The sequence below is a fragment of the Odocoileus virginianus genome, chromosome 16, assembly GCF_023699985.2.
Source record: "Odocoileus virginianus isolate 20LAN1187 ecotype Illinois chromosome 16, Ovbor_1.2, whole genome shotgun sequence".
Taxonomy (NCBI): domain Eukaryota; kingdom Metazoa; phylum Chordata; class Mammalia; order Artiodactyla; family Cervidae; genus Odocoileus; species Odocoileus virginianus.
Window position 1 is genome coordinate 59,075,978 of NC_069689.1, and position 26,789 is coordinate 59,102,766.

Consider the following 26,789-nt stretch of genomic DNA (forward strand, 5'->3'; position numbering starts at 1 on the left):
GCTTAGAAGTGTCCACCTGAGGGGCAGTGAACAGTGTGCTGTGTTCTTTCACTTTTCAACCTGCATTGTCCTGCTTAATATAGTTCTGGGAAAACTACTTTGTCTTTCCGCCTCACTATTACATTCTCTTGCTCTGTCTTTCCTACCAGTCAGACCACATACTGGCTTTATTGCATAATCAAATGTTACCTTTCAGTGTCTCCAGTGGATCTTCTAGTATCTTTCTGGGAATACAGTAATGACTTTGAGTTCAGTGCAGTCGCTTAGTCGTGTCTGACTCTTTGTGATCCCATGGACTGCAGCACGCTAGGCTTACCTGTCCATCACCAACTCCCGGAGGTTGCTCAAACTCATGTCCATCAAGTCAGTGATACCATCCAGCCATCTTATCCTCTGTTGTCCCCTTCTCCTGCCTTCAATCTTTCCAAGCATCTAGCGTCTTTTCCAGTGAGTCAGTTCTTTGCATCAGGTGGCTGAAGTATGGAAGCTTCAGCTTCAGCATCAGTCCTTCCAATGAATATTCAGGACTGACTTTCTTTAGGATGGACTGGTTGGATCTCCTCGCAGTCCAAAGGACTCTCAAGAGTCTTCTCCAACACCACAGTTCAAAAGCATCAGTTCTTTGGTGCTCAGCTTTCATTATGGTCCATCTCTCATATCCATACATGACTACTGGAAAAACCATGTCTCTTTTTGTGACCCTATGGACTAAGCAGTCCATGGAATTCTCCAGGCCAGAATACTGGAGTGGGTAGCCTTTTCCTTCTCATGGGGATCTTCCCAACCCAGGGATTGAATCCAGGTCTCCTGCATTGCAGGTGTATTCTTTACCAGCTAAGCCACAAGGGAAGCCCAATAATTATTTTAAAATCTTGCTTTTGGCTTTATGATCCTTTATTTCCTCAAGTATGTTTTATGGTAAGATTGCTGCTTCATTGAATCTGTTGGTTTTCTGAAAATACTTGGTTACTACTGCTTGTAATTTTTTTTCAGTTAAAAAATTTTTTTCTGGAGTATAGTTGCTTTACAATGTTGTTATTTTCTGTTGTACAGCAGAGCAAATCAGCTATCCATATGCATATGTCCCCTCTTTTTTGGATTTCCTTACCACTTAGGTCACACAGAGCCCTGAGTAGAGTTCCTTATGCTATGCAATAGGTTCTCATTATAATAATCTGTATTTTAAAATGGGCTTTTATATTAGAGATTGCCTGAAAGTGTGTTTGCAGATACTGTATAAGTTTACACCAGCCTGCCCTCTGAATGGGAAGAAAATTCCATAATGGATACTGCATACTTCTGTAAAGTAATCTTGGCAGCTATTGATCATTACTAATTTATTAGGGGTTGCCAAATAGCAATTTTCTAATTCTCATGCATTCATTTATTAGCTGACATGCTTTTACAAAAGTAAGCTTACTTTCATCAACTATTTGGTTAACCTGAAAAGATGACCCTTAGAAAAGGCAGATAAATGCTTAATTATCCTTCTCTATTTTCTTTGAAAATATTGAGCTGGTTTTCCAGACTTCTCCAAAGCTGACCAGTCAGTTGTTTTTCAGTGTCATTGAGGGCTCATGGATTTAGTGTGTTTGTGTCTTGACCCATTGCAGTCATCCTTTTTGGCTCAAATTGTCTAGTGTTTGAACAGTTGAGCTTCTTCACACCCAGTAGGATGACTATAGGAAAGGGGAAAAAAAGACAGGTAATAAGTTGTTAAGCTAGAACTCTCATACATTATTGTTCAGCTATTAAGAAGTTGTGTCCGACTCTTTGCAGCCCCTTGAACTGCTGCATGCCAGGCTTCCCTGTTCTTCACTACCTCCCGGAGTTTGCTCAAACTCACGTCCATTGAGTCGGTGATGCAATCTAACCATCTCACCCTCTGCTGCCACCTTCTTTTCCTGCCCTCGATTGTATGGTAGTTTGAACACTTTTTGGCATTGTCTTTCTTTGGAGTCATGTCATTGCTAATGTGAAATATTACAACTGCTTTGAAAAACAGTGTGGCAGTTACTCCAGAGGTTAAGCATAGAGTTACTGAATGACCCAGAAGTTTGTTCCTGAGAGTAGTGAAAATATGAATCCACACAATACCCAAAACATAGAAACAATTCAGATGTCAGTATTGATGAGTGGTGTGACAGAGTGTGGTATACCCATAGGGTGGAATAGTTGCCAGTAAAAAGGAATGAAGACCAGATTCATACTAAAACATGAATGAACCATAGATAGTGTGCTAAAGTGAAAAAAAACTAGTTAAGGAAGACCACATGTTCTCTCATTCCACTTATATGAGATGCCCAGTGTAGGCTAATACAGAAAGAGATGAATGAGTTGCTCAGGGCTGGGAGAGATAGGAGGGAAAGGGAGTGACTGATGAAGGGTTTTCCTTGTGGGGTGGTAGAATGTTCTAAATTTAATTGTGATCATTGCACAACTGTGTGGAAATATAAAAAACCTTTGAATTGTGTGCTTTTAATGGCTGAATATTTGATCAAGGAGAAAAGATACTTGCATTACATAACAGAGGGTTAGCTTTCTTAGAGTATTCTTTTTTTTTTTTCTTAGAGTATTCTTATGAATTAATGAGACTAACAGCCCTGGTAAAATGGTTAAGACACACATGAACAGACAGTTCTTTTAGTCAACATATAATAAACTGCACTAGGTGCTGTGAATACAGTTGTGAACATCTGTGCTTCTGTAAAGAGGTATGAACTCTACATAAATGGAGAAGTATGGTGGGGAGTAAGAGACATAATATTTCGGTTTATGCTAAGTAATAGGAAAAGAAACTAAACAAGGGGACATGATAAGGAATGACTATGACGGGGGGGGGGGGGGGTGGGGCTTAGTGGTTGCATAAATTATTTCCCTATGTACTACTGAGGGAAGGCCTGTCTCTAAGGACATGATGTTTCAGCTAAAGACCTGAGTGATGAGCCAGTCATGTAGAGGAGAAACTGGATTAATACCAGGAGAAAATCAGTACAAGCAGAGGGAACAGCAAGCAAGGCCTTGGAGTAGTAGGCGGATGGGCCTGAATCTGGTGCATTTAAGGGGTGGCAGGACTTTGAGGGTGCGGGAGGTGGTGAAGCAGAGAAGGGTCAGGAGGCTGCCACAGGAAGTGTGTATGGGCTTGGACTGGTTTGGTGATAATGCAGACAAGGTAAGTAGACAGATTCAGTGTGGATTTCAGAAGTCGGTTTAACAAGACTTGCTGGTTGTGAGGGAGAATTAAATTTTGTCTGGCATACTTAGTGGATCATTTTATGAGATAAAAATTATAGGGAAAATGGGGACAAATAAATGAAAGAATGCTGAATTTTTTAAAAGTAAATTAAGGAGGTATGGTAGACCTTTGCCATTCAGTCTCAGAATCTTTTCACAAGCTTGAACAATGGTATTTATTTTTTTACCTGTCAGATTCATAGAAAGTAAAGTTTGCCAAAGCCATGGAGAAATAGTGCTCATGTAGTTGAAAATTTAGACTGGCTTGACTTTTGGGGCAATTTTGGTCAGTGCCTTATCAAATGTAAACCTGTTGGATCATAAGGTATCTGCACTTACCACGTATGTTTGCCTGAGAAAGTAAAAATAAATGTGGAGGAATGTTTATTGCCCTATTATAATTTATAGAAGAATAACAGCTACTAGGATCAACCTGAATGTCCATCAATAGAGAAAGAATTATATATATTATCAATATTATGTTCATAGAATGAACTACCTGTCACCAAAGAAGAAAGACAGTCTCTATGTGCACATATGGGAACCTCTCCAAAATACATTATTTGGGGAAAAAAGACTGTGAAATAATATATTTGATGCTTCGTGTACATTAAAAAGAGAGATGTTCATTTATATGTTTGTGTACATGAAAGAATCTTTGAAAGGCACCTCTGGGCTGGGGAATTTGAGAAAGGAGATTATTCTCACTGTAGGTAAGAAAGAAGAATATGAAGTTGTGCATACTGTTACTAATAACCTTTTTTAAAAAGATAAACTTTCTTGTTTATTTTGGGCTGTGCTGAGTCTCTGCTGGTGCTCGGGCTGTCTAGCAGCAGTGAGTGGGGCTGCTCTGGTTGTCATGCACAGGCTTTTCATTGCAGTGGCTTTTCTTGTTGGGGAGCACAGGCTCTGGGGGGGTCAGGGCTTCAGTAGTTGTAGCACACGGGCTTAGTTGCTCCGTCGCCTATGGGATCTTCCTGTTCCAGGGATTGAACCCGTGTCCCCTGCATTGACAGGCAGATTCTTAACCACCAGGGAATCCCACTAATAACTTTTAAAAAATTTGTTTATTTGGCTCTGTTGGGTCTTGGATGCAGCACACAGGATCTTTTGTTACAGTGCATGGACTCTCTAGTTGTGTCCCATGGGCTTCGGATTCCCAGACTCTGGATTCATAGACTCTGTAGTTGTGGTGTGCAGGCTTAGTTGCTCTGTGGTATATGGGATCTTAGTTCCCGGACCAGAGATTGAACCATGTCTCCCCTGTGTTGGAAGGTGGTTTTTTAACTACTGGACCCCCAGGGAAGTCTCACTAATAACTTTTCATGTGGCAAAGCTTCCCTATAAGAAAGTCTTTGTATTTCATTCTAATAGAATCCCAGAAGTACTACACTACTAACAATTTGTTCTGAATATAGAGAAACTTAAGAGCATCTCAGAAGTTTTACAAAATTGTTTCTTAAAAGAAGATAGGTCATTTTTATTTAAATGTTCTGGGTTTTTTGTTTGTTTGTTTTTGTTTTTGCTTTACTATATTGTGAGTTCCTTTGTCAGAGAGTCATACCCAAATTTTAAACTCTTAAAATCATCTTCTGAATTGATTTTGTAATTTACCTTTGCTGTAGACAACTTGGAAAATTCAAGTACAAATGTACCCTACAGTCTTATTTCAGTTGTTTAGATGACTGTCAGTCTCTTTCTATGTATTTCTGGATATTTTTATGGAATTGTGATCGTGCTTTCTATAGTTTGTTCTCTGTTCCTAACTCTTATTGCATTCTCATTTTATCATGTGCTGAGGTATGAATTTTAATGTTTTAAGTTCCTACTCCATTATGAAGGAATTAATTTTTCACCATCTGCCTTTGTGACAAACATCTTTATAGGTAGATATTACTCTGCATTTATGAGTATAATTAATTAGAGATTTTTTTAGCAATAAAATTAATAAGTTAAACAGTTAATATTTTTAACATTTTGAATGTTTTTTTGGATATGTTGTCCTTTTATGAGCCCTCTAGCAGATGAAAATGCTTGTCTCACCACACATGCAGAGAAGAAAACTATCAAAGTGACTATCAAATGAGCACCATTGACTATCATACCTTTAGTTTTCTGGTTTGGTAACTAGAATTCTTATTTTAATTTCTGTTTCTTTTAAAGTGGAATACAAATTTTTAAAAAACCAACGCTTTTTTATAAGTTTTTTCCTTGTTGAATTTCCTGCTGACCTTTTTTTTTTTCTCCCTCTTCTTTTTGGCTGAGCATCACGGATTGTGGGGATTCTCCAAGCAGGAATCCAGCCCATGCCTCCCGCATTGGAAGCGTGGAATGTTAAGCACAGGACCCCCTGGAAAGTCCCCAGACCTTTCTTTTTCCTACTGGCCTGGAAACTACACTGGGCACTGAAAAATCAAACTACCTTAAAGATAGTTGTGATTCCTTCCTTTATTAAATAGGTAAAACAAGACATGTAGGTTTTTAATTCATTGTTATCCTATTTCTAATGATTCAAATCTCAGGGAGAAAATGCTTTCAAGTGGGTTTAGACTGGAGATACTACTTAAAGGCAGCTTAAACTCTGAAATGTTAATGATGGCTGGGAATAGAAATCATTTTAAAGCCATACCTGTATAGTTCTGTATCCCTGTGTACAAAAGTGTGTGTACAGGTGAGAATCCAAATTTAGAATAGCTGTGAAATCAATTTTAACTATATCCTTAAATTCCTTTCCCCTTAAACACAAAAGTACAAGCTGACTTGTAAGTGGTGCTGTTTATTCTCATGCAGATCAGTTGAGTTTTGGTTTTTACCATCTATCTGGCTATCCTAGACAAAATGTAACTTCAAAACCCAGAGAGGGAGAGATCAAATTTATTTAATGTGCCCTTTTAGAAGGGGAATTAATATTTAAAACTAGAGGCCTCTAGGACAGTGCTATAGTTTAAAGTGCTTTAAATCTTCTAGAGTGCTTTGAAAAATGTTGTCAAAATATTTTTAGAATTTTCTTTTTAACCTTACAGAACACAATAATGCTAGCTTGCTACAGTAGAGGAAAGGCCACCGAGTAAGAACTCATCCTCAAAAGAGGGCAGAGGAAATTACATTGATACCTGCTGGCTATTTTTATTTCTTCAGTTTGGGGTGGGGGGATGCCTCAACTATCTAATACGAGATGTTACAAGTTAGATTAGCAAGATATTTGAAAAGCGTAGTTAAGGAAATCTTAACGAACATTCCTGTTAGGCTGGGGACCCTGTTAATACTTTTATATCATCGTGTCTCTTTCCTTCCTTGCACTTGGCTCACATGATAGTTTATCACTTCCGTGATTATGTAGGTTGTCTTCACCACTAGATTGTAAATCCATACAGGCAGGAGCTATAGCTGTTTTTCCTTATTTACCATATTCCTGTTGCCTAGCTAGTGCCTGACTAGCTAGGAGACTAGAATCTCCTTTAATAGGTAAATACATTTTTTAACCTGTTATTTTGGCAGAACTTAAAAGTTGGATAGTATCAGTGTTGATAAGAGGTGTTCAAAAATGCATAGGAAATGTTACGAGAGGAATACAGAGTAAACTGTTAGTTCAGAGACTGTAGAATTGAGGATGGAGAAGTGTTGCAGGAATGTGAAAGTGATCTACTTTACACGATTTGTGTGTTGTCTTTTTTAAAAACATAATGTGTATGTCCACACTGAGTGTTAGCTTCACTTTGCTTACATTACTTTACTTCTTTTGAGCCTTGGAATCAGTACCTGTAAAATGGGTTTAGTGCCTTCTCCATATGGTATTTTTAAAAATTTAATAATATATTTTATTATATTCATTGGTTTTTATTTTTTAGATTTCACATGTAAGTGATATCATACAGTATTTGTCTTTCTCTGACTTATTTCACTTGACATAATACCCTCCAGGTCCATCCAAGCTGTTGCAAATGGCAAAATTTTATTCTTTTTTATGGCTGAGTAGTATTCCTCTGTGTATGTGTGTGTGCGTGCGTGCACGTGCGTGTGCGCGCACATATACACCACATCTTTATCCATTCATCTGTTGATGGACATTTGGGTTGCTCATTAAAAAAAAAAAGACCCAAACATGTTCACAGATACAGAGAACAACTGAACAGACTGATGGTTACCACTGTGTATGGAGGGAGAGATAAGATACGGAGTTAAGACATACAAACTGTAGTGTATAAAATAAACTGCAAGGATATATTGTACAACACAGGGAATATAACCATATTTTATAGCAATTATAAAGGGAGCATAACCTTTAAAAATTGTGAATTATTGTGTCGTACACCCTTAATAGTGATAAAGACTCCACCTGCTGGTGCAGGAGACACAGGTTTGATCCCTGGGTCGGGAAGACCCCGTGGAGAAGGAAGTGGCAACCCACTCCAGTAATTCTTGCTTGGAGAATCCCATGGACAGAGGAGCCTGGTGGGCTACAGTCTGTGGGGTCACCAAGGGTTGGACGCGACTGAGCACGTACCCATGTGCCACACCTGTAGCTTATATAAGATTATACATCAACTATACTTCAGTTAATATATATATTATTCAATGTAAAAATATCAACATGTGTTCTATATAGAAAATTATTGAGATTTTTTTATTTTCTATACTATGTCTTCAAAATGCAGAAATTTAAAAAATTGAGATAATTGATATAACATTCTATTAGTTTTAGGTGTACAGCCTAGTGATTGGACACATGTTTATTGTGAAATGATATGCGGCTTATTCTCATGATATGCATTATATGTCATACCCACAGCTCATCCTGATTTGAACTATACATTTTCATCAGAAAATGATTTAGGGGTATGATTTTGGTGTCATAATGTTGAAAATGTAGATTCACGCCTCTAAGTTGTTCTGAAGCATACTGAAAAGTTTTCTGGTAACAGACTAGAACTGCCAGATATTTAACTTAAATTTCAATGAATTAAAGTTTAGAATTCATTTCCCACTTGTCACAGCTACTTTTGAAGGGCTCAGTGGCTTCTGAGTTGACGCTGACCGCTCCCGAGGAATGTGCATGAGGCTGGCAGGACAGCGAGCAGCCTCCCCCTCTCCACCTTGCGGCTCTGCAGCCCGGGCATGCTCCTGCCCTTGGCTCCCTAAGAGAGATCCGCGGCTGCCATGTCTCCTGTGGGAATGACTTCCATCGCACTGTCCAGTGTCCTGATGGTCAGAAGGCAGAACCACAATGAGTGTTAGGAACTAAGGGATTTGTTATAGGACCTTCTCGTTACACAGTAGAGAGAGGAACAGGGGGTGCTGAAAGACTAGGGTGGTTTCACCAGCCAACTTCCTGAAGCCCTGGTACAGGTGGACGGTTGGGGCCCACGGGGCACTCCAGAAAGCTGGGCCCCTCCAGCTGTGGAGTTGGGCCTCTGGGGGAGGCGGTTGCCACTGCACCTGGTGGCAGTTCTGGGCTCACTTCTGTCTTCAGGGCCTGCTATTGGCAAGAGGAGCAGAGAACAAGCAGAGCTGGATGCTGCCAGCGTCTCTGGGTCTGACCCTCACTGTGTCAGCACTGCTGACCTGATGCCGTTTTACATTCTCAGCCACTTCCAGGTACAGTGGGCAGAACAGCACTTGGACTTGAGAAGTACAAAGGTGGAAGCGCTGCAGGGGAAAGTGGGAGGGGGCCAACCTTAAGACTGAGGCCGTGAAAAGATACATCTTGTGTGATTGTTCTAGAGACTTTCCACAGGCTGCTCTTTTTCTCATTAAGTAGGGAATGTAGTGTTTAATTTCTGAAAGGCTTGTTCTTTGTAGTACCATCCCCACCTGCTGGAATATCAGGGCTTTGCCACGAAAAGCCTAAGGCTTGGTTATGTGTTGATCACAGGTAGAATTAATCCCCTTTTAGTGTGTGCTTTCCAGTTTCTGAATGTAGATGTTTTTTTCATCTTTTTGACTGAAGAAGAAATGAGTACAGTTAAGGGGAAGAGGGAAAGTATAGAGGTCAAGGATTGAGGCTTCTGGAATAGGTTCTAGATAGGGTGTTTCTACCGTGAAATAAGGGGCTTAGACTAAGTAGGCTCCAAAGTCTCTTCTGTTTTTAATATTCTGTGGTTTAGTCTAGTTGAATAGGATTTTAATCCTAATTGATATTGTCATTGAACTTCTAACATTAAATTTAAAGTCTCAATATAGACTTCTGTATAGAAATTTTTAATTTTTCAAATTTATTTCAGGGATATTAAGTTTGAGTTAACTTACCCTTCTTAATAACTTACACTTTTTTCTGGCTATAGTAATATGTTCACTGTAAAATTTTTGAAGAAAACATATATTAGAAGGAAAAAAATCATATGTAATCCCACTACCCAGTTATAACTACTGTTACTATTTTAGTACCTCTCTCTAATATTTTTAAAATCTATTAAAGAGAAAGCCTTCTGAACGTACTATATAGTAATTTGCCTCTTTCTCTTCCTTTTATCTTTCTGTGTCATTAACTTTCTTTTTCAAGGTTACATAGTGTTTTACTTTGTATGATTGATGCATTGTGGGATTCTTAACCTGGGTCCATGGATAGAATTCAGGGAGTCAGATATCTTGGGCAGATAAAAACTTAGATATTTGTTGTCACCAATGTTTAACTGAAATGTAGCATTTCCTCCTAAATGTGTGCACAAAGTCACAATAATACTAACAGGATCTAATTCTTTGGCAATAATAACCATCAGTAGGATGATCAGATGTTTCCTGTCTGATTCGTTTACAGTCATTGCACATACCTTGAAGTGTTTACATTCATCAGTATGAAATTATCACTACTTTACATATTTTCCATCATACTTAGAAGGTATCTGTTCGTAGTTTTCAGCACATTGCCAAATGGTTCATAGTACAAAAAGTTAAGAATTTCAAATTGTTAGAGATAGTTTACTTAAACAGGTGTCTACTTTAAAGACTAGTAGAAGTACATTTGCCTATATTTGTGATTATTTGGACATAGGATAAATCTCTAAAAGCAAAATTTTTTCATCAAATAGCTATTTTTAAAGCATTTAAGTGCACATGTTAGGTTGCCCTTCAGAAATGTACCAGTTTGCTCTCTTACTTGAAATATCCAATTCTTTTTACTTTTTTTTTTTTTTTTTGGCAGATGGTAAAGAATCCACCTGCAATTCGGGAGACCTGGGTTCAATCCTGGGGTTGGAAAGATCCCTGAAGGAGGGAATGGCAACCCACTCCAGTACTCTTGCCTGGAGAATCCCCATGGACAGAGGAGTCTGGCAGGCTGCAGTCCATGGGGTCACTAAGAGTCTGATGTGACTAAGCACAGCACAGGGCATGTGAGATCTTACTTCTTTGACCAGGGATCAAACCCGTGCCCTCTGTGTTGAAAGTGTGGAGTCGTAACCACTGGACCACCAGGGATGTCCCACACTGTCCTTTTTAAATCACTAGCTTTTATATTCTCTAGAATCCGGTGCTCCCGTGCTTTGGCCACTCTTGCGAGTCCCTTGGACCTCACGGAGATCAAACCAGTCAATCCTAAAGGAAATCAACTCTTAATATTTATTGGAAGAACTGATGCTGAAGCTCTAATACTTTGGCAACTTTATGCAAAGAACTGACTCATTTGGAAAAGACCCTGATGCTGGAAAAGATCGAAGGCAGGAGGAGAAGGGGATGACAGAGGATGAAATGGTTGGATGGCATCACTGACTCAATGGACATGAGTTTGAGCAAACTCCAGGAGATAGTGAAGGACAGGGAAGTCTGGCGTGCTACAGTCCATGGGGTTGCAAAAAGTCAGACACAACTGAGCAACTGAACAACATTATTATTGTTTGGCCCTGTAAGAGGTCTCCAATGTGGTATAATGTTCAAGGAACTTCTACAAACCCCAAATTTGAACCAGCATAGCATCAGGGAAAGTAACATTTCGTTGTGTTCAGATGTTAGTCACTCAGTCGTGTCCAACTTTTTCCATCCCCATGGACTATAGCCCACCAGGCTCCTCTGTCCATGGAATTCTCCAGGCAAGAATACTGTAGTGGGTTGCTATTTCCTCCTCCAGGGGATCTTCCCGACCCAGGGATTGAACCTGCAGCTCCTGCATCTCCTCCACTGCTGGCAAATTCTTTACCATCTGAGCCACCAGGGAAGCCTAACTAGGTTATACTAGATTTTAGTGTAACATAAAACTAGTGTAGGGTATACCACATGGACAGCATGTTGTATTCCAGGACTCTGGACTGGAGTCTTGAAAACATTCTGCTTCAGAAACTCCATACCAGAAGCCATAAAGTAGGGGGAGCTAGACTTCAGTCATCAGTCTTCTTTTTTGTTCTCCTCCAGGAAGAAATTAAATTGTCAACTTCAAAAACTGTGTATGTACATGGCAGTGAAATCTTGAAAACACCAAAGTGTGAAGTTGACATTTTACTGAATAAGTAGGCGATTGGGGCAAGGATAATAAGAATAGGAAGGAGCTAGTGTTAAGAGTTGAACCCTTGGTAGGATGGGATGGGTTTAGGACAAAGCTCCATGGGGATCTAACTGGTGAGAACGGAATCCATTAATAATTTAATGATGGTAGGAGTGCCATATCTTGAAAGATGGCTAGAGAATGCATGACACAGAAAAAGTACATAGCATGTAGGAAAAAAAAGGTATGAGTACTTAGGTTTCCACTGTGACTGGCTTATTTGTCTGAATCAGCTCAAAGAAACCAACTCTACTGAAGTTGGTTAGAATTATTTGTTTTCAGAAAATAATTTACCGATAAAGCAAGTCTGAGCTGGGGTATATGTGAGTGTAGACCTGGGTCTGAGAAAGTGCCCAGAGTAGGGATGAGGCAAGAAGGTAGGTTGGTCCCTACATTATGATCCCACCTCTGACACTTAGCTACTTTGGCACTTTGGCCTTGTCTGAGCCTTGTTTGCTCACTAGTTAAAAAAGAAAGAAAAGGGGAAAAAAATGATTAACCGGGTGGTCTTCCAGCTCTTTTGCTGCTGACAGGCCAGGCCATCAGGGACTTTTGTCCAGAGATTCTCAACCTGCCTGTAGCAATTACTTGTTTGGTCAGTCCTTGTTGAGGGGCTTGAATTACACAGAACAGCCTTAATTTGCAAATGATCACACGTCTGATTAGAATTAACTTGAGCAAAATGTGGGATGTGTTGGGAGGCTGTTGGTTTGGAGCTCACAGAATAGGAAGATGTTTTGTCAAGATTCTGTTTCTCTGCTGCCTCTCTCTGAGTGAGTTTCATTTTCGCCCTCTGCACAGTTTTGTATTAACTGAGGAAGGGGCTCCATTCACATCTTTCAGCATCATGAGGTCAGGAAATGCTTCTCCCTCTCCAGTACCCAGTTAGAAAAACCTTAGGGAAGGAGTCTCAGCTTGTCTTGAGCTGTGCCCATACTAGGAGTGGACTCTTGTAGTCACAGGGACAGGTTACTATAACCCAGTTTGACTCAGATGCCCACCTGTGGATCATCACTGTAATGAGTAATGCAGAAACCAGCAAGAAAGGTGGCATTTGCCGTTAGGACCACTTGGATGGTATAGGAAGAAGAAAAACAGTTCAACAAAAGCCTGGGGTGTGGCAGAGTTTTAAAAGCAACATCTTTGGGGAATCATGGACTAGGCAGCAGCAGTCTTTGAACACTTGCTTGTATATATCCAATTTAAAAAAACAATGTATCCCTCAATGAGATCTGGTTCTCACCACCCACTCAGGTGGTCATTGTCCACCCTCTCCCCCCTCCCCGCCCTGCCCCCTGCCAAAAAAAAAAAGCCAAACCAGAAAATAGTAAGTGTTGGCAAGGATGTAGAGAAATTGAAACACTTGTGCTTTTGCAGAATGCAAAATAGTATAGCTGTTGTGGTAAATAGTATGGTGGTTCCTTAAAAAAAAAAAACACCAAAAAACATAGAATTACCATATGATCCAGCAGTTCCACTTCTAAGTGTATATATATGTAAAAGAAGTGAACTCAAGGATGGAAAAACCTGTTTGTTTGTACACTGATATTCATAGCAGCACTGTTCACAGTAGCCAAATGTGGAAGGAAGTAACCCAGATGTCCATGGACAGACGAATGGATAAACAAAATGTGGTATATGCATCCAATGGAAAATTATTCCTCCTTAAAAGGGAAGGAAATTTTGATGCATACTGCAATATGGATAAACTCTGATATTCTGCTAAGTGAAATAAACCAGACATAAAGGACAAATACTGCATGACTCCACTTCTTGGAGGTACCTGGAATAGTTGGGTTTAGAGACAGAAGATGGTTATCAGGCACTCGGGAAGGGTTAATGGGGAGTTAGTGTTTGATGGGTATAGAGTTTTATTTTGATATGAAAAAGTTCTGGCAATGGTTAGTGGTAATAGGTGCATAAAAACGTGATTGTACTTAATGCCTCTAAATAATACACTTCAAAATGGTTAAAATGTTTAAATAAAAAAGTTTAAAAAATACAATGTACACCTTGCATGTTTAACTTTGTATCTGTATTTTCATTGGAAAAAGGTATCTAGTGGAATCAAAATTTGTAGAGATTTTTATACTTATTACCTTTAGAAACCTGTAAATTAGCTCTTTAATCATAGAGAATTTCTTATTATTCCTTTTCTCCTTTATTTGTATTTCTAGTCGTCTACTCCCACAGAATTTTATACTAATGAAATGTTACATATAATGAAATCAACAGTCTTCTGTTGATCCCATGTTAAACTTCTCTGCAACAAAAGCAGTACATAAATTGAAATTTTAAATTATTTCCTGTGACTGAAAGGCTTATAAGTGTTTTGGATTGCTGTGGCCATTGATTGCTAGGACAATTGATTAAGACAATCTAAAGGTTAAAATTTTTGATAAAAATTTTCCTTAGTAATTATTTATTGGAACTGCTTCTTAATGAGATAAATGAGGCATTTTTATAACTCATGTAATTTTGGATGACTCACTTATTGCCAGAATGACTCAGGATTTCAACACCAAATACATTCCTATTTTCTGTTTTTATAGATCTGTGCCCTATTGAGCAAACTTGTTCACATAAATAAGTAGAGGGGACATGAAAGCATTGTTAGAGCAATGTCACTCAGTTGTTTGAACTGCTTAACTTATATGCAAAAAATCAGTCATCTATCTATTTTTAGTCATTTACTTGCTGACAGTTCCATTCACTCCTTCATATTTATTGAAGGAATTGGAAACCATCTAACTTGTAAAAAAGATTTGTTACTTGAGACATCGATCATTGAATTTCTCAGTTTGGGGAAAGTATACCAAAAACACTTAATGGAGATTTCAAATGACTATTGTTATTTTTTCACTTAGAGACCCTGTTTAACTTAGATTACTTAAAGGATTGAGAAGATTAAAATATTGTTACATTTAAAATAAACCTTTACAAATACAGTATTTTAAACAGACAAACATTTTTTTGGCTGTAATGTGCAGCTTGCAGAATCTTAATTCCCCAACCAGAGTTTGAACCCAGGCCCTCAGCAGTGAAAGCAGGACTGCTAGGGAATTCCCTTAAAATGCTTTTTATCTTATCACTTGCTTTAATTGTGTTTTTATGTTTTGTCAAAACCTTGGGTCTATAGATTTTAACTTGTTCTGCTTATGGAAGATGTCGACCGTAAAATCTGATTTAATGAAACTGGTTCTTACCATCAAACCAGTTACTTCATTCAGATTTGCTTTTTGTCAGAAAAAGTAACTTTGCCCCCCCCCCACCGTTTTATTGTGAACATTTTCATGCATACAGAAAAGATGAATAAATTGTAAAGTGAGCACCCATAATACTTACCACCTAGATCCTATGATGAACATTTTGTCATATTTGCTTTATGATATGCCTGTTTATATATCCCCTAATCATTTATTAAATATCTTTATATATCCCTCTAACCATTTATTGTAGCCCAGGTGGCGCTAGTGGTAAAGAGCCTGTCTGCCAGTGCAGGAGACATAAGAGACACTGATTTGATCCTTGGGTTGGGAGGATCTCCTAGAGAAGGAAATGGCAACTTACTCCAATATTCTTGCCTGGAGGACCCCATGGCCGAGGACCCTGGTGGGCTACAGTTCATGGGGTCGCAAAGAGTTGGACGTGACTGAGTGACATGGCAGTCACACAGCCATTTATCAGTCCATCTCCTTTTATGATGCATTTCAAAGAGAATTGGAGACATGGGTGTAATTTACTCCTGATACTTGAATATGCATATTGACTCTAATGTTCGGTATTTGTTTAGAGGTTCTTGGAGGTAAAATTAATAAACAGTGAAATGCACAAGACTTGCAGAAGAATGTGTGTCATTAGGTGCATTCTGACAAATGTGTGGATGAAACTCCCCAGAAATGTACATTGCTATCACCTCAGAAAGTATCCTCATCCCATTTCCCAATTGGCTCCCACCTCTCTCCCTTGGAGGCAACCACCTTGTTTTACTGTTTATTAGCTTTGCTTCTTCTAGAACTTCAAAGAAGTGGAATCATAATCCGTAGGTACTTTTACATAAGGTTTATTTCACTCAGGGTAGTGAGATTCATCTCTGTTGTTGCATCTTGTTTTAGTTGCAGTTTTTTCTGAAACTTTGTGACCCCATTGAATGTAGCTTGCCAGGCTCCTCTGTCCATGGGACTTTCCAGGCAAGAATACTTTAGTGGGTTCCATCTCCTCCTCCAGGGCATCTTCCCAACACAGAGATCGAACCCACATCTCCTGTATTGGTAGGCAGTTCTTTACCACTGAACCACCTGAGAAGGCTGTTGTTGCATGCATCAATAGTCTATTCCTTTTTATTGCTGAGAAATATTCTAGCATATATGTGTATACACCACATTTTATTTTCCTGTTAATGGTCACTTGAACTCTTTCCAGGTTTTGGTGATCAAGCATAAAGCTTCTGTCGCTATTCATGTGCAGGTCTCCTTGTAGACATACTCTTTCATTCTTTTTGTTGAATACCTTGGAGTAGAATTGCTGGGTCATAAAATTGTATATGTTTAGTTGTATAAAACATCAGCAGAGCTTTTCTAAAAGCGATTGAACCATCATACAATAATGTATGGAAGTTCTGATCGGCAACACCAAATGTTGGCAAACTGTGGAGCAGTCTTTTTTAATTTTAGCCATCTGGTGAGTATGTAGTAGTATCTCATTGTGGTTAAATTTGCATTTCTTTGATGACTAATAATGTTGAGCAGTTTTTCAAGTGCTTATTGTCCAGTTGTATATCCGTGTGTGAAATGCCTTTTTGAGGATTCTGTGCTCTTTTTTTAAGTGTGCTTTTTAAAAAATTTTTTCTTTTGAGTTGTTAAGATTTCTTATATACTCTAGATACTAGCTATTTGTTAGGTATGGTTGCAGATATTTTCTACCATTTTTTAGCTTGCATAATTATTTTCTTAATGGTGTCTTGATGAGCAGACATTTTTAAGCAGACATTTGGTAAGTCCTGTGTATCAAAACTTTCTCTGATGATGATTGCTTTCTTGTCCTCCGTAAGAAACCTTGTTATGCATCCCCCCACCCAAGCTCACAAAGATAGTCTACATTTTCTTAGAGAAGTTTTAAAAAGTTAAAACTTTTAGATCTCTCTGATTCATACTAATGTTTGTATATGAGTTGTATATGAGTTTGTATATGGTGTGAGTTGGAGATCAAGGTTCATTTCCTACCCCCCAGAGATATTTGGTTGTTCAAGCACCATTTGTTTAAAAAGCCCTTCCCCCTGAATAACCTGAAGGCATGTATATTATTGGGGTTTCATTGAATATGTGAATCAATTTGGTAGGAATTAGCTTTTTAATAGTATTGAACTTTCTACTTTGTGAACATGGTGTATGCCATTTTAAAATTTAAACATTGTTAGTATTTATTTCCAGAAACATTATAGAAATCATTTTGAAATAAATTGCAGAATTCATTGGAAGATTATTAGTGGGGTCAAGACTAAAATAAGCCAATGATTGTACTTTTGTGGTCGAAAGTACAAAGTAAACCTGGTTTTTCTCATACCTTGACCTGTGATGTGACTTAGAGTGTAGCTGAAATTATAAGGAAGGTTTCCTTGAGCATCTGTGCATCATGCATTCTCTATCTTCTGAACTACTGTAATTAACACTCAGGTTAACAGTATGTTGTCTCTTAGAGTGTGAACTTCCAGGGAGTTGTGATTGACTCAAGTTTAGCCTTTAAAGTTTGATGACAAGTGTGAGGAAAGATTAATAAGTAAGCTGCAACCTGAAGGTAGGCTTTGATGAGAGAGGCAGCAGGAAACTGGTCAGGGCTCTGTTGGGGAGAATGAACACTGTGAGGAGGGCTGTTGAGTAAGAATGGGGTGAACTACCTGGAAGAGAGAGAATAGGGTAGGAAGACCATTTTTTTTTTTTAATTTTTTAAAAAATTTTTATTATTTTTATTTTTTTCATTTATTTTTATTAGTTGGAGGCTAATTACTTGACAATATTGTAGTGGTTTTTGTCATACATTGACATGAATCAGCCATGGATTTACATGTATTCCACATCCCCATCCCCCCTCCCACCTCCCTCTCTACCCGATCCCTCTGGGTCTCAGGAAGACCATTTTAAACTCGGACTGCTCAAAGTGTGGTCAGCATGTGAGTAGTGTAGGCATCACTTGGGAGTAGGTTAAGAACACAGATTCCAGGGCCCAACCCACACCTACTGAGGCAGAGTCAGTGTTGTCGATTCCCGAATCATCCCTATGCCCTTGAAAGTCTGAGAAGCACTGCTTTAGAGGAACATGCAGTCTTCCTGGCGTGAGTGGTCGAGGGCCCCAGTGCACCCAGTGGTTGACATGATATTGACAGGTGTCTGACTTCTTGCATGGTGGCTCTTTTGCTTCAGGTTACTAAAATGGATTTACAGAATCGTTTCTGTTTTCCTGATTTGGCAGAAGTGGCAGGGTTGGGGGATAGTCTTTCAAATGGTCTTTTTAGAAATACATTCTTAGAAATGCCACATCATGAGCTTTAAAAAAACTTTTAAGAACAGCATTGATTTAAGTAGCCTCAGCTTACTGTAAAGTCAGTTATTTAGAAGAAATCTAATGGGGACCAGTGATGCAGCGTCCTTCTCGCCTGTTCCCAGGGACAGGATTTGGAGGTGAAGCTGAGATTTTGTAAAAGAGTTCAAGTATGGTTGCTGTATAGACTGTAATAGTGTGCTTGTCGAAAGTCTAAAAAGGAAAAAGAAAGGAGAACACCACTTTTGTGATACTGTTTGTGCAATGACTAAAGGAGGATAAATCCATGAGTGGCCTGCTACCCTCACACATTAAGCTGTGTTCCCTTACCAACATCTGTCAACAAACATTTTCACATAGTTACAGTCATGATGTAGATGCAGCTTTGTAGTCTGTTAAGTCATTTAACATATTTCTCTGCCCCCAACCACTTCTCTTCCCTCCTTATCCATCTGCTTTTATGCCGTCTTCCTCCTCCTCCCTTTCATCCCATATACCCTTGACCGCTTCCCTAGCTCTGATCTCTGGTTCATCCTGAGCCCTTTACCACATTAATTATTGTTTAACAGTGTAATGAGACGGTTCACTACACTCCTGAGCATCTGTTTCATTGATGAAATCAATGAATTTTCCTGCCTTAGTTCTTCCCTGGCTTGATTGGCCCAAACAAACCTTGCTTACCTTCATTCCTGTTAACTCATCTGAACTAGATCCTCTTTCCCCTAGGATCAGCTCATGCGACATCTGCTCTGTGAAGCCAGCTTGTGTTTCCTGGGGGCCTCAGCTGACTTCTTGCAAGCACCATGGACCTTATACTATGGAACCTGCCTAATGGTTTCATAAATGGAGACCTGAAGTCACTCTTCTCTCCTTGTTTCACCTCCTTAGTTGCCAGATGCTCAAGAATGATAGTTGCAGAGGACCATGAGCAATGTCGTGCCAAGTCTTGTTGACAGAGGAGTCATCAGTGGACAGACAGGTTCTTAGACTGAGGATGGAAAGGATTAGAGGTGAGGCTGTACTCCTCTGGAGGGCTTCCCAGCTGGTTCAGTGGTGAAGAACCTGCCTGCCAATGCAGGGAGACCCAGGTTTGATCCCTCTGTCAGGAAGATCCCCTGGAGGAGGAAATGGCAACCCACCCGTGTTCTTGCCTGGAGAGTGCCATGCACAGAGGAGCCTGGTGGGTACAGTGCGCGGGTTGTGGAGCTGGATGAGACTGAGCGTGCCTGCATGCATGCAGCTCTGAGCCCTAGAACTAGAGCCCTTGGGCCACCCTCCTCAGCAGCCATTCTGCTCTAGACTGTGACAAACTTTGGACTTTGGGTCAGTTTACTTGAGTTTTTCAGTTAAGAAATTTGGGCGATTATGAAGAAAGTAACATTTTCAAAGGGAGATCATTTTAAAATTATGAACCAAATCAAGAAACTTAATCAGAAATGTTGCATAGGTATTGATATGGAAACTTGCAGGGTTAGGGTTGATATAGAAAGTGTTTAAGCTGAGAGTCTTTGTTCAAAGATTGCCTTAGAAGTAGTCTCACCTCATCACGTGCTGGTTCCAAGCTTTTAGTATCTTCGGAGTGTCTGGTGTGTGCTTGGCTAAAGATTATAAGGAATATTCTCCAATAAAAGAAGTCAAGTTCCTCCCCAGCATCAGATGTGAGTTTGAGAAGCACAGACAGGCTTTCCCCAGTAAAATCAGCCTTTGAATTTCACACCTTTCAGCTTACTGAGCATTCGCCCATGTTGACAGTTTACTTCTCAGACTTTCTGTCAATACAGATCGAAGGGTTAGAGCACAGTGGGTAAATTTGGAGAGCTGGGATCATTAGAAAAGAGGCTTTGGGGGTAAAATGTTTCTGAACACAAATGGCCACAGATGAGACTGAATCATGCCTGCCAGTCCACCTAGGACAGTATCTGTTTGAACTTGCTGCATTGGTAGGGTTATTAATATTTGCCCCCTTTCTCTCTCAGAAAGGTTTAGATGATAAATTATATGGTCACCTACTGAAAGCAAAATACCAATACAATACTTTGTGCCAGACACTGTACCAAACTCTGTATGTAATCCTCAACAAAACACCTGAGAGATAGCTGCTGTTGCTACTTTACAGGTGAAAGATGCTCAGAAAGGTTTAGTAACTTGACTGAGATCACGAAATGGCAGATCTTGTGAGTAAAGCAAGATCTATAAAACTTTTAAAGCCACTTAATTTTTCCTAGCCTACCACACTAAAGGTTTAACAGGTATGTCTTCTGTTAATTGGAGGAGCTAGTGAAGGAGTTCTACAATGGTAGTGCAAGCCTTTATCTGAAAGAAACAGTGGGATGGAGAATGTCTGGATAAAGGTAAAGGTGATGTGTCAGTGAAAGTGCTGGTAGTAAAAGGAGAGGCATGCTGTACTGAGACGGCCAAGCTCCTGGATGGCTTGCAGCCATTTGTTCCTAAGTGACCTTTAATGGTCACTCATTTGAAAAGACCCTGATGCTGGGAAAGATCGAGGGTGGGAGGAGAAGGGGACAACAGAGGATGAGATGGTTGGATGGCATCACCGACTCAGTGGACATGAGTTTGAGTCAACTCTGGGAGTTGGTGATGGACAGGGAGGCCTGGCATGCTGCGATTCATGGCGTCGCAAAGAGTTGGACACGACTAAGCAACTGAACTGAACTGACCTTTAATGGACCTGCTGCTCAGGACTGGAGTCTTTCTGCTTGGGTTTGGAAGGTTGTGGTAGTTGCATAGACCAGTGCTACTCAGACTTCTATGTGAATTAACGTAAACTGGGAATCTTATTAAGATGTAGTTCAGTTCCATAAGTCTTAGGTGGGGGCTGAGAGGCTGTATAACAAGATTCTGGTGATACTGATTTTGTTGGTCGGCCACACTAGACTTTGGGTAGCAAGAGCATAGTTGATGGCTAGATTCTCTTTTCCTGTGGCATGGAGTCCCCATAAACACAAAGGCCCTGATTTTAGCCGGGGATGGGAGAAATGATTGCTTCTAGATGTGCTAACGGTGTGGTGGAAGGGACCATACAGAGTTTGTAAGGGGGAATGGGTACTTACATGTGGATGTTTTTAAAGGAAGCATTGTGTTTTTAAAGCTATTATATATGGATTATTTTTAAAGTATATCGTAAGCTTGGGGGGAAGGGTGGACAGAGAAGCTGGTGGGGGAGTGGTCAGGGGTGGGGGCAGCACCAGCATGGGTGGGTTCTTGCTCAGCCTGTGCAGTGGTGAAGAGGTTTCGACGGACACAGGTTTGGAGCAGGCAGAGTATCTACAGCCAGACAGGAATAACGTGGATGGATGACACAGCAGCAAAGCTCTTTTAAAAAAAAAAAAAAAAACCCTCCAAGAGGAGGAGTCCCTCCCACAGACTGGCCGTTCTCCCCTTCTCGGCTGTGCCTGAGCGCCTGTGGACAGAAAGGGACACTCTGGAGGCTCTGGCCAGCTGTTCCTGTGGCTAACAGCAGTAGCTCCCACTCTGCCCACCTTGTACCCTGTCCGGGTGGTCCCAGGTGGGCATGCTTCCTGTGTCTGGTTGCTTGTCGCTGTAGCATGGTGGAGCGAGCAGGGTCCCTGGTCTCAGTGTGAGCAGCCTGCCTGCCATGTGGCTGGGACCCTCACTGTACCCTCCTTTCTAAGGACGAGGCCTTGTGACTGGAGGTCATGTTGGAAGAAACACATATAGGGGAGTACGTTGGCAGATGGGAAGTGGCAGAGGTCCCAGAGGCTCTGGGCAGAGCTGGACTTGGTGCTGGGGCTGTGACTGGTCATGGGAATAGGGCTGTGGTCCCAAGCAGCTCCCCTGCCTGGAGAGAGGGTCTGGGCAGCCAGAGGCACCGGGGCCCCTCCCACGGCCGGTGTGCTCTGGAGGAGCAGGGCCAGGGGCAGTGAGCTCCTAAACCTGGGGCTTCTGACAAGGCACATACTACCTCCGAGATCGCTTCTGCTGTTTTGGTCTGATCAGACTCTGTGAGGGGAGTGTTTCCTGTCTGTGCCTGCAGTTGCAGGAGGGGGAGCTGGTCCTGCTATGAGATTGATGCCCACCCTTTTGGAGTGAGGGAACTTGGAAACAGGGATTATGTATCCTAGTCAGGGGACTTTCCTGGTGGCTCAGATGGTAAAGAATTTGCCCGCAATGCGGGAGACCTGGGTTCAATCCCTGGGTTGGGAAGATCCCCTGGAGTAGGGCATGGCAGCCCACTTCAGAATTCTTGCCTGGAGAATCCCCATGGACAGAGGAACCTGGCAGGCTACAGTTTATGGGGTCCCACAGAGTCGAACACAACTGAGCGACTGAGCACATCCTTGTCAGGACAGGTCTTACTCTGGCGTTTGGGTGGTCCAGTGACTCCCCCGCCCTCTGCCGAAACCGACCCCTTTCTTGGTGATCAGCTGCTGCTGACAAGCCTGGAGCACCAGGTGTCGTTCCCCAGGGTCCGAGCGAGCTGTGTTTTCTGAAGCCTGTCCCACCCCTGCCGGTAAACACTGCTGTGTCAGGGTAGGGCTCAGGGGCCACTTGGAGCACACAAATTTTTGCTAGCAGAATTGTGAAGCTTTGCATCGGGCTGCAAAACCAGGGCTTGAGCAAGCAGCTGGAGAGAGTCCAGGACTAGAGTGTTTTTGGGTTTGGGGGCGGAGAGCAGAGGGAGGGGAGGGAGGGGCAGGAGGGCAGAGCTGGCCAAGCAAGCAGCCTGAGCTTCGGCTCCGCTGTCAGCAGAGAGGACTTCAGTCGTGCCTCGGGCCGCTTGGCCACCATTGCTGGAGACCGGAGGGCGCTGCCTCGCAGCCAGACTTACCAGCACCGCACCCGGACTGTTCCCAGCGGCTGTTGTGCCGTCTCTTCCCTGGGAGGCAAGTCCCCTCCCTGCCGTCCCCTGCTCCTCCCCGCTCTCTGAGGGGTGATGCCGCTCTCCATTGCACGGCTCAGCCGGCTGATGTCACTGGCAGCGGGGAGCATCAGCAGCCTGATCACATGCTGGCCCAGTCTGTAATGCAGACGGGATAGGGGTGTGTGTGTGGGGAGGGGGCTGTATGGCAGCCGCTCCTGCTTTAACACCCCCAAAAGTGCAGAGGCAGTGGCTGCAGCATCCGGCCAGCTTGGATGTCTGGTCTTCGAGCCTGAGGAAACTATTCTTAATATTATTTATTGTTGATAATCCTGGGGAAACAGCCCTTAACTCGGGGCTTCTGGTGTTTTCCTGTCCAAAGCAGACTTCCAGGACTCAGAAGAAACAGTCACAAGCAGGATGCTTTTCCCCACCTCTGCGCAAGATTCTTCCCGTGGCCTCCCAGATGCAAATGACTTGTGCCTTGGCCTGCAGTCCCTGAGCCTCACAGGCTGGGACCGACCCTGGAGCACCCAGGACTCAGACTCCTCAACCCAGAGCAGCACACACTCGGGTGAGTGCCGGAAGATGAGCTGGCGGGGGGAGGGGGCGCATGGGGTGTGGAGCAAGGATATCCACAGCAACAGTTGTTCTCTTCCCCTTTGCATCCCCCACCACCGCCCCCCCCCCCCATACAACATGGAGCTGTTTTGCAAAAGATGGAAATGCTGGCTGTGAGTGTGGCAGGACAGATGGTGGCTCGTAAAGGCAGACACCGCTTTCCCACTTACCCTGATAAATTCCCTGGAGTTGTTAGTCTGTACCTGAAGTGGCCCTGAGAAGGGTCCCCAAGGTGATAGCCTTATGCAGAAAAGATCCAGCGAACCCCCTAGTGCCCAGGCCTGCCTTGGAGATGATGAAGCAAAACACTTTTAGGCGGGGGAGGGGACTTTAGGGGCTGATGACTGGATGTCCAGATTCTATTTCCCAGTGGCTTTTAAAACTAGGGGGCTCTGTGTAAAAGACGGGTGGTCCCCGAATCATGGCGAGGGAAAAATTTTAGCCATAAGTGAGGCTGGGTAATCTTAGGGTATTGGAATTGGCTTCACATAAGACTGAGAGCATTGATCCTGGAAAAGGGGGTAGGCAGGGTGAGCCGGGTGGAGTAACTCTCAGCTATGGAGGCCTTTTTTCTTTCTTTTTTTCTTTGTGTTAAGGGTGACCAAGTAGATGAAGGAAGAGCCATTCCCCTTAGGGTCGCTTGTCATCCTGGAAGAATTCGATGGGGACAGATTGAAGGGGGCTTCTTGGCAACCCCTCTAACTGCTTCTGCTCAGACCTTCCCCACTGCCCACTAATGTCCCTCTCATGGTTCAAGGGGGTGGGTTGGCCAAACGCAAATCCTGGAGCATTCAGGAAGAAATATGAACTTAAGAAATAACTGTAACTATACTTAAAAATCTTAAGTATTTTGCTTTATGTGAGTTACACCTTAATAAGGAGCATCTTGGCAGCAGATACTTTAAATGATGGAAAGCGAGGGTGGGGTTAGCCATTGGTGCTGACAATGGGGTTCACGGAGCCTGCTGTCCCCCTCCCCAACCACCTCCGCTCCAGAACCTGGCAGCAAGGTTCCTCTGGCCTCCACCCTGTTTGGCGCAAGTCTTTTTTTAGAATGCTTTGCAGAGCCTAGGACTGTTGTGTCTGTTGGCATTTCAGTGCCCAGTTGTTTTGGTAAATCCCATTTGATTGGGGGGATGGGGGGGTAGAGGCTGGGTTTTGTTTTTTTTTTTTTTCCTTCTCTCAGGTGAGGAAGAGCTTTACCTTAAGTAACTACCTCTGGGTTAAGGTAGAGTTTCTTGAAGTACTAGCCTTTAGCTGACTCAGGATTTTCCCTGGGCTTGGAAGTGTGGTGTCACTGTTTGGTGTCCCGTGCCTGGATATCTCGGCTTTAAGGCCGTGGTAGTTTGTTTCACGTTGGTACCCTGAAGCCGGCCGGGGGTGGGGGGCGTGTGAATCTGACCTTGTCCCCACCCTCACTGCTGACTGAGCAGAAGACCGAAGAGCCCACTGCACAGGAGGTGACCAGGGCACTGTCCTTCCCTGGTCTCACGTTGGGTGTGGTCCTTCCTTGGCTCTGGCTTCTCTTAGCTACAGGGGCCCTTCTGGAATGCATTATAGCACATAGAAATGCAGGAGAGGCCAACTTGGGGCTTGGAGAGGTTGGCCTGAAAGTCATTCTGAAATCAGACTGAAAAAAAAAAGCTTGTGTCCAGCCAGTTTCCTCGGCTTCCCCAGCAGCCCACCTGCCTGTGCTCGTAGCTCTGTCTCTAAAGTGGAGATGGATTTACTTCCCCACATCCCAAGCCCACTTTAGTTATAAATATTGTGTGATTTTCTGCATCAGAGAGATCCTATACTCTGTGTCCCTAGCATCCATGGGGAACTCAGGTTATCCCGGTGGTACAATTTAAATGGCCCTGGACAGGGTTAGTGTGGGTATGTCTTCCTTTCCGAGGGCTGAGGACACACCCACCCATCCCTGATCCCCATGTTATTCTTGGACTTGGGAGCTGGGGTGATGGCCATCTCTCTTCTTTCCCTGAGCCCTGGGCCTTCTTGGAAAGCCCACAGGAGGGTACTGCCTTCTGGAGTGGGACGCAGCCCTCCCACCAGCCAGCTGCACCCTTGCCAGCAATGCGGGAACATGCAGCCCACATTCCAGTGCCTACACTGCCTTCTCATCTGAAGAGCAGCCAGCTCGGTTTCTCCAGGGAGGGAGGAGGCATTTCAGCAGCTCTGGACAATCGGGGAGTCATCCTTGCAGACAGCCTGGTACCTTGCTGTTTCTGTGAGGAGCTCATGGTACAGGCTTCTTCCTTGGGCTCTGCTGGGTGATATATTGCCCCATGTGGCTGTTGGTTCACATCTGACCATTTTCTACAATTCTGAGGTTGAGCAGCATGTAGGGGGAAAGGTTGGAGGTAGCAGGGCTCTTGCCAGAGAAATCTTGGCTAAATTCATTCAACACATACTGAGCACTGGCTGTGTGCCAGGCACTGTGTTAGGCACTGAAGGTGCACCAGTGATAAAATTGTTTCCCTTAAAAATGCCCTTGATTGTTGAGGAGAAATAAATGGGATATATACTGAATACAACATGGCAGCTGCTCTGCTCAGGGGCTCCATTTTCTCCCCTAAGGAATTTTTTGGCATTGGGGCAACATTTCATTGGATTCTCCCATGGGGACCTGTCTCCGGGGGCTGGAGTCATTCTGCCTTGTGGGTTTCATTGGCCTGGGGGACCTGCAGGAAGACCCTGGGGTGGAATCTGTTTTTAAGCATTGTGCCTGCAAGGCCAGCATTGGTTGGGGTGTGGTGCTCTGTGAGGCACCTCCCTTCCAGACTGTGCCTACCCATGAGGCCTCAACTCAGGCTGGGAAGGAAGCCTTACTGCCCGTGAGGGCAAGATGAACGTTAGAAGTGACCCCAGTGACATGTCCTCCTTGCACTGTCTTTAAGTCCTATAATGGAACAGGAGGACCGTGAAGGCCCTGATCCTTAATGTCCTGGGATGGGGGGGAGAGTGACTAGTCACCATTTAGCGACTATTTCCTATGTGAAGTGTGTCATGTGGCTTTAATGTTTTCACGGTCCTATAAAATGGGTAGTATTATTGTTCCCATCTCAAAGATGAGGAAGAAACGCTCAC

At 42.5% G+C, this 26,789-nt stretch overlaps 1 protein-coding gene across 8 annotated transcripts in view; it reads left to right on the forward strand.

Annotated features, from left to right (window-relative positions):
- The window catches only part of CPEB1 (cytoplasmic polyadenylation element binding protein 1), a 113,399-nt gene that overhangs the window by 64,466 nt on the left and 22,144 nt on the right, over nucleotides 1–26,789 (forward strand). For 5 of the 8 annotated variants that reach the window (XM_070478293.1, XM_070478291.1, XM_070478289.1 and 2 more), the window contains exon 3: nucleotides 23,461–23,652. In XM_070478293.1, the coding sequence (XP_070334394.1) occupies nucleotides 23,461–23,652 (192 nt within the window). Of the gene's footprint in view, nucleotides 1–22,931; nucleotides 23,104–23,460; nucleotides 23,653–26,789 lie in introns of those variants that run through there. The other 3 variants (XM_070478290.1, XM_020895178.2, XM_070478294.1) reach the window with 2 other exon arrangements.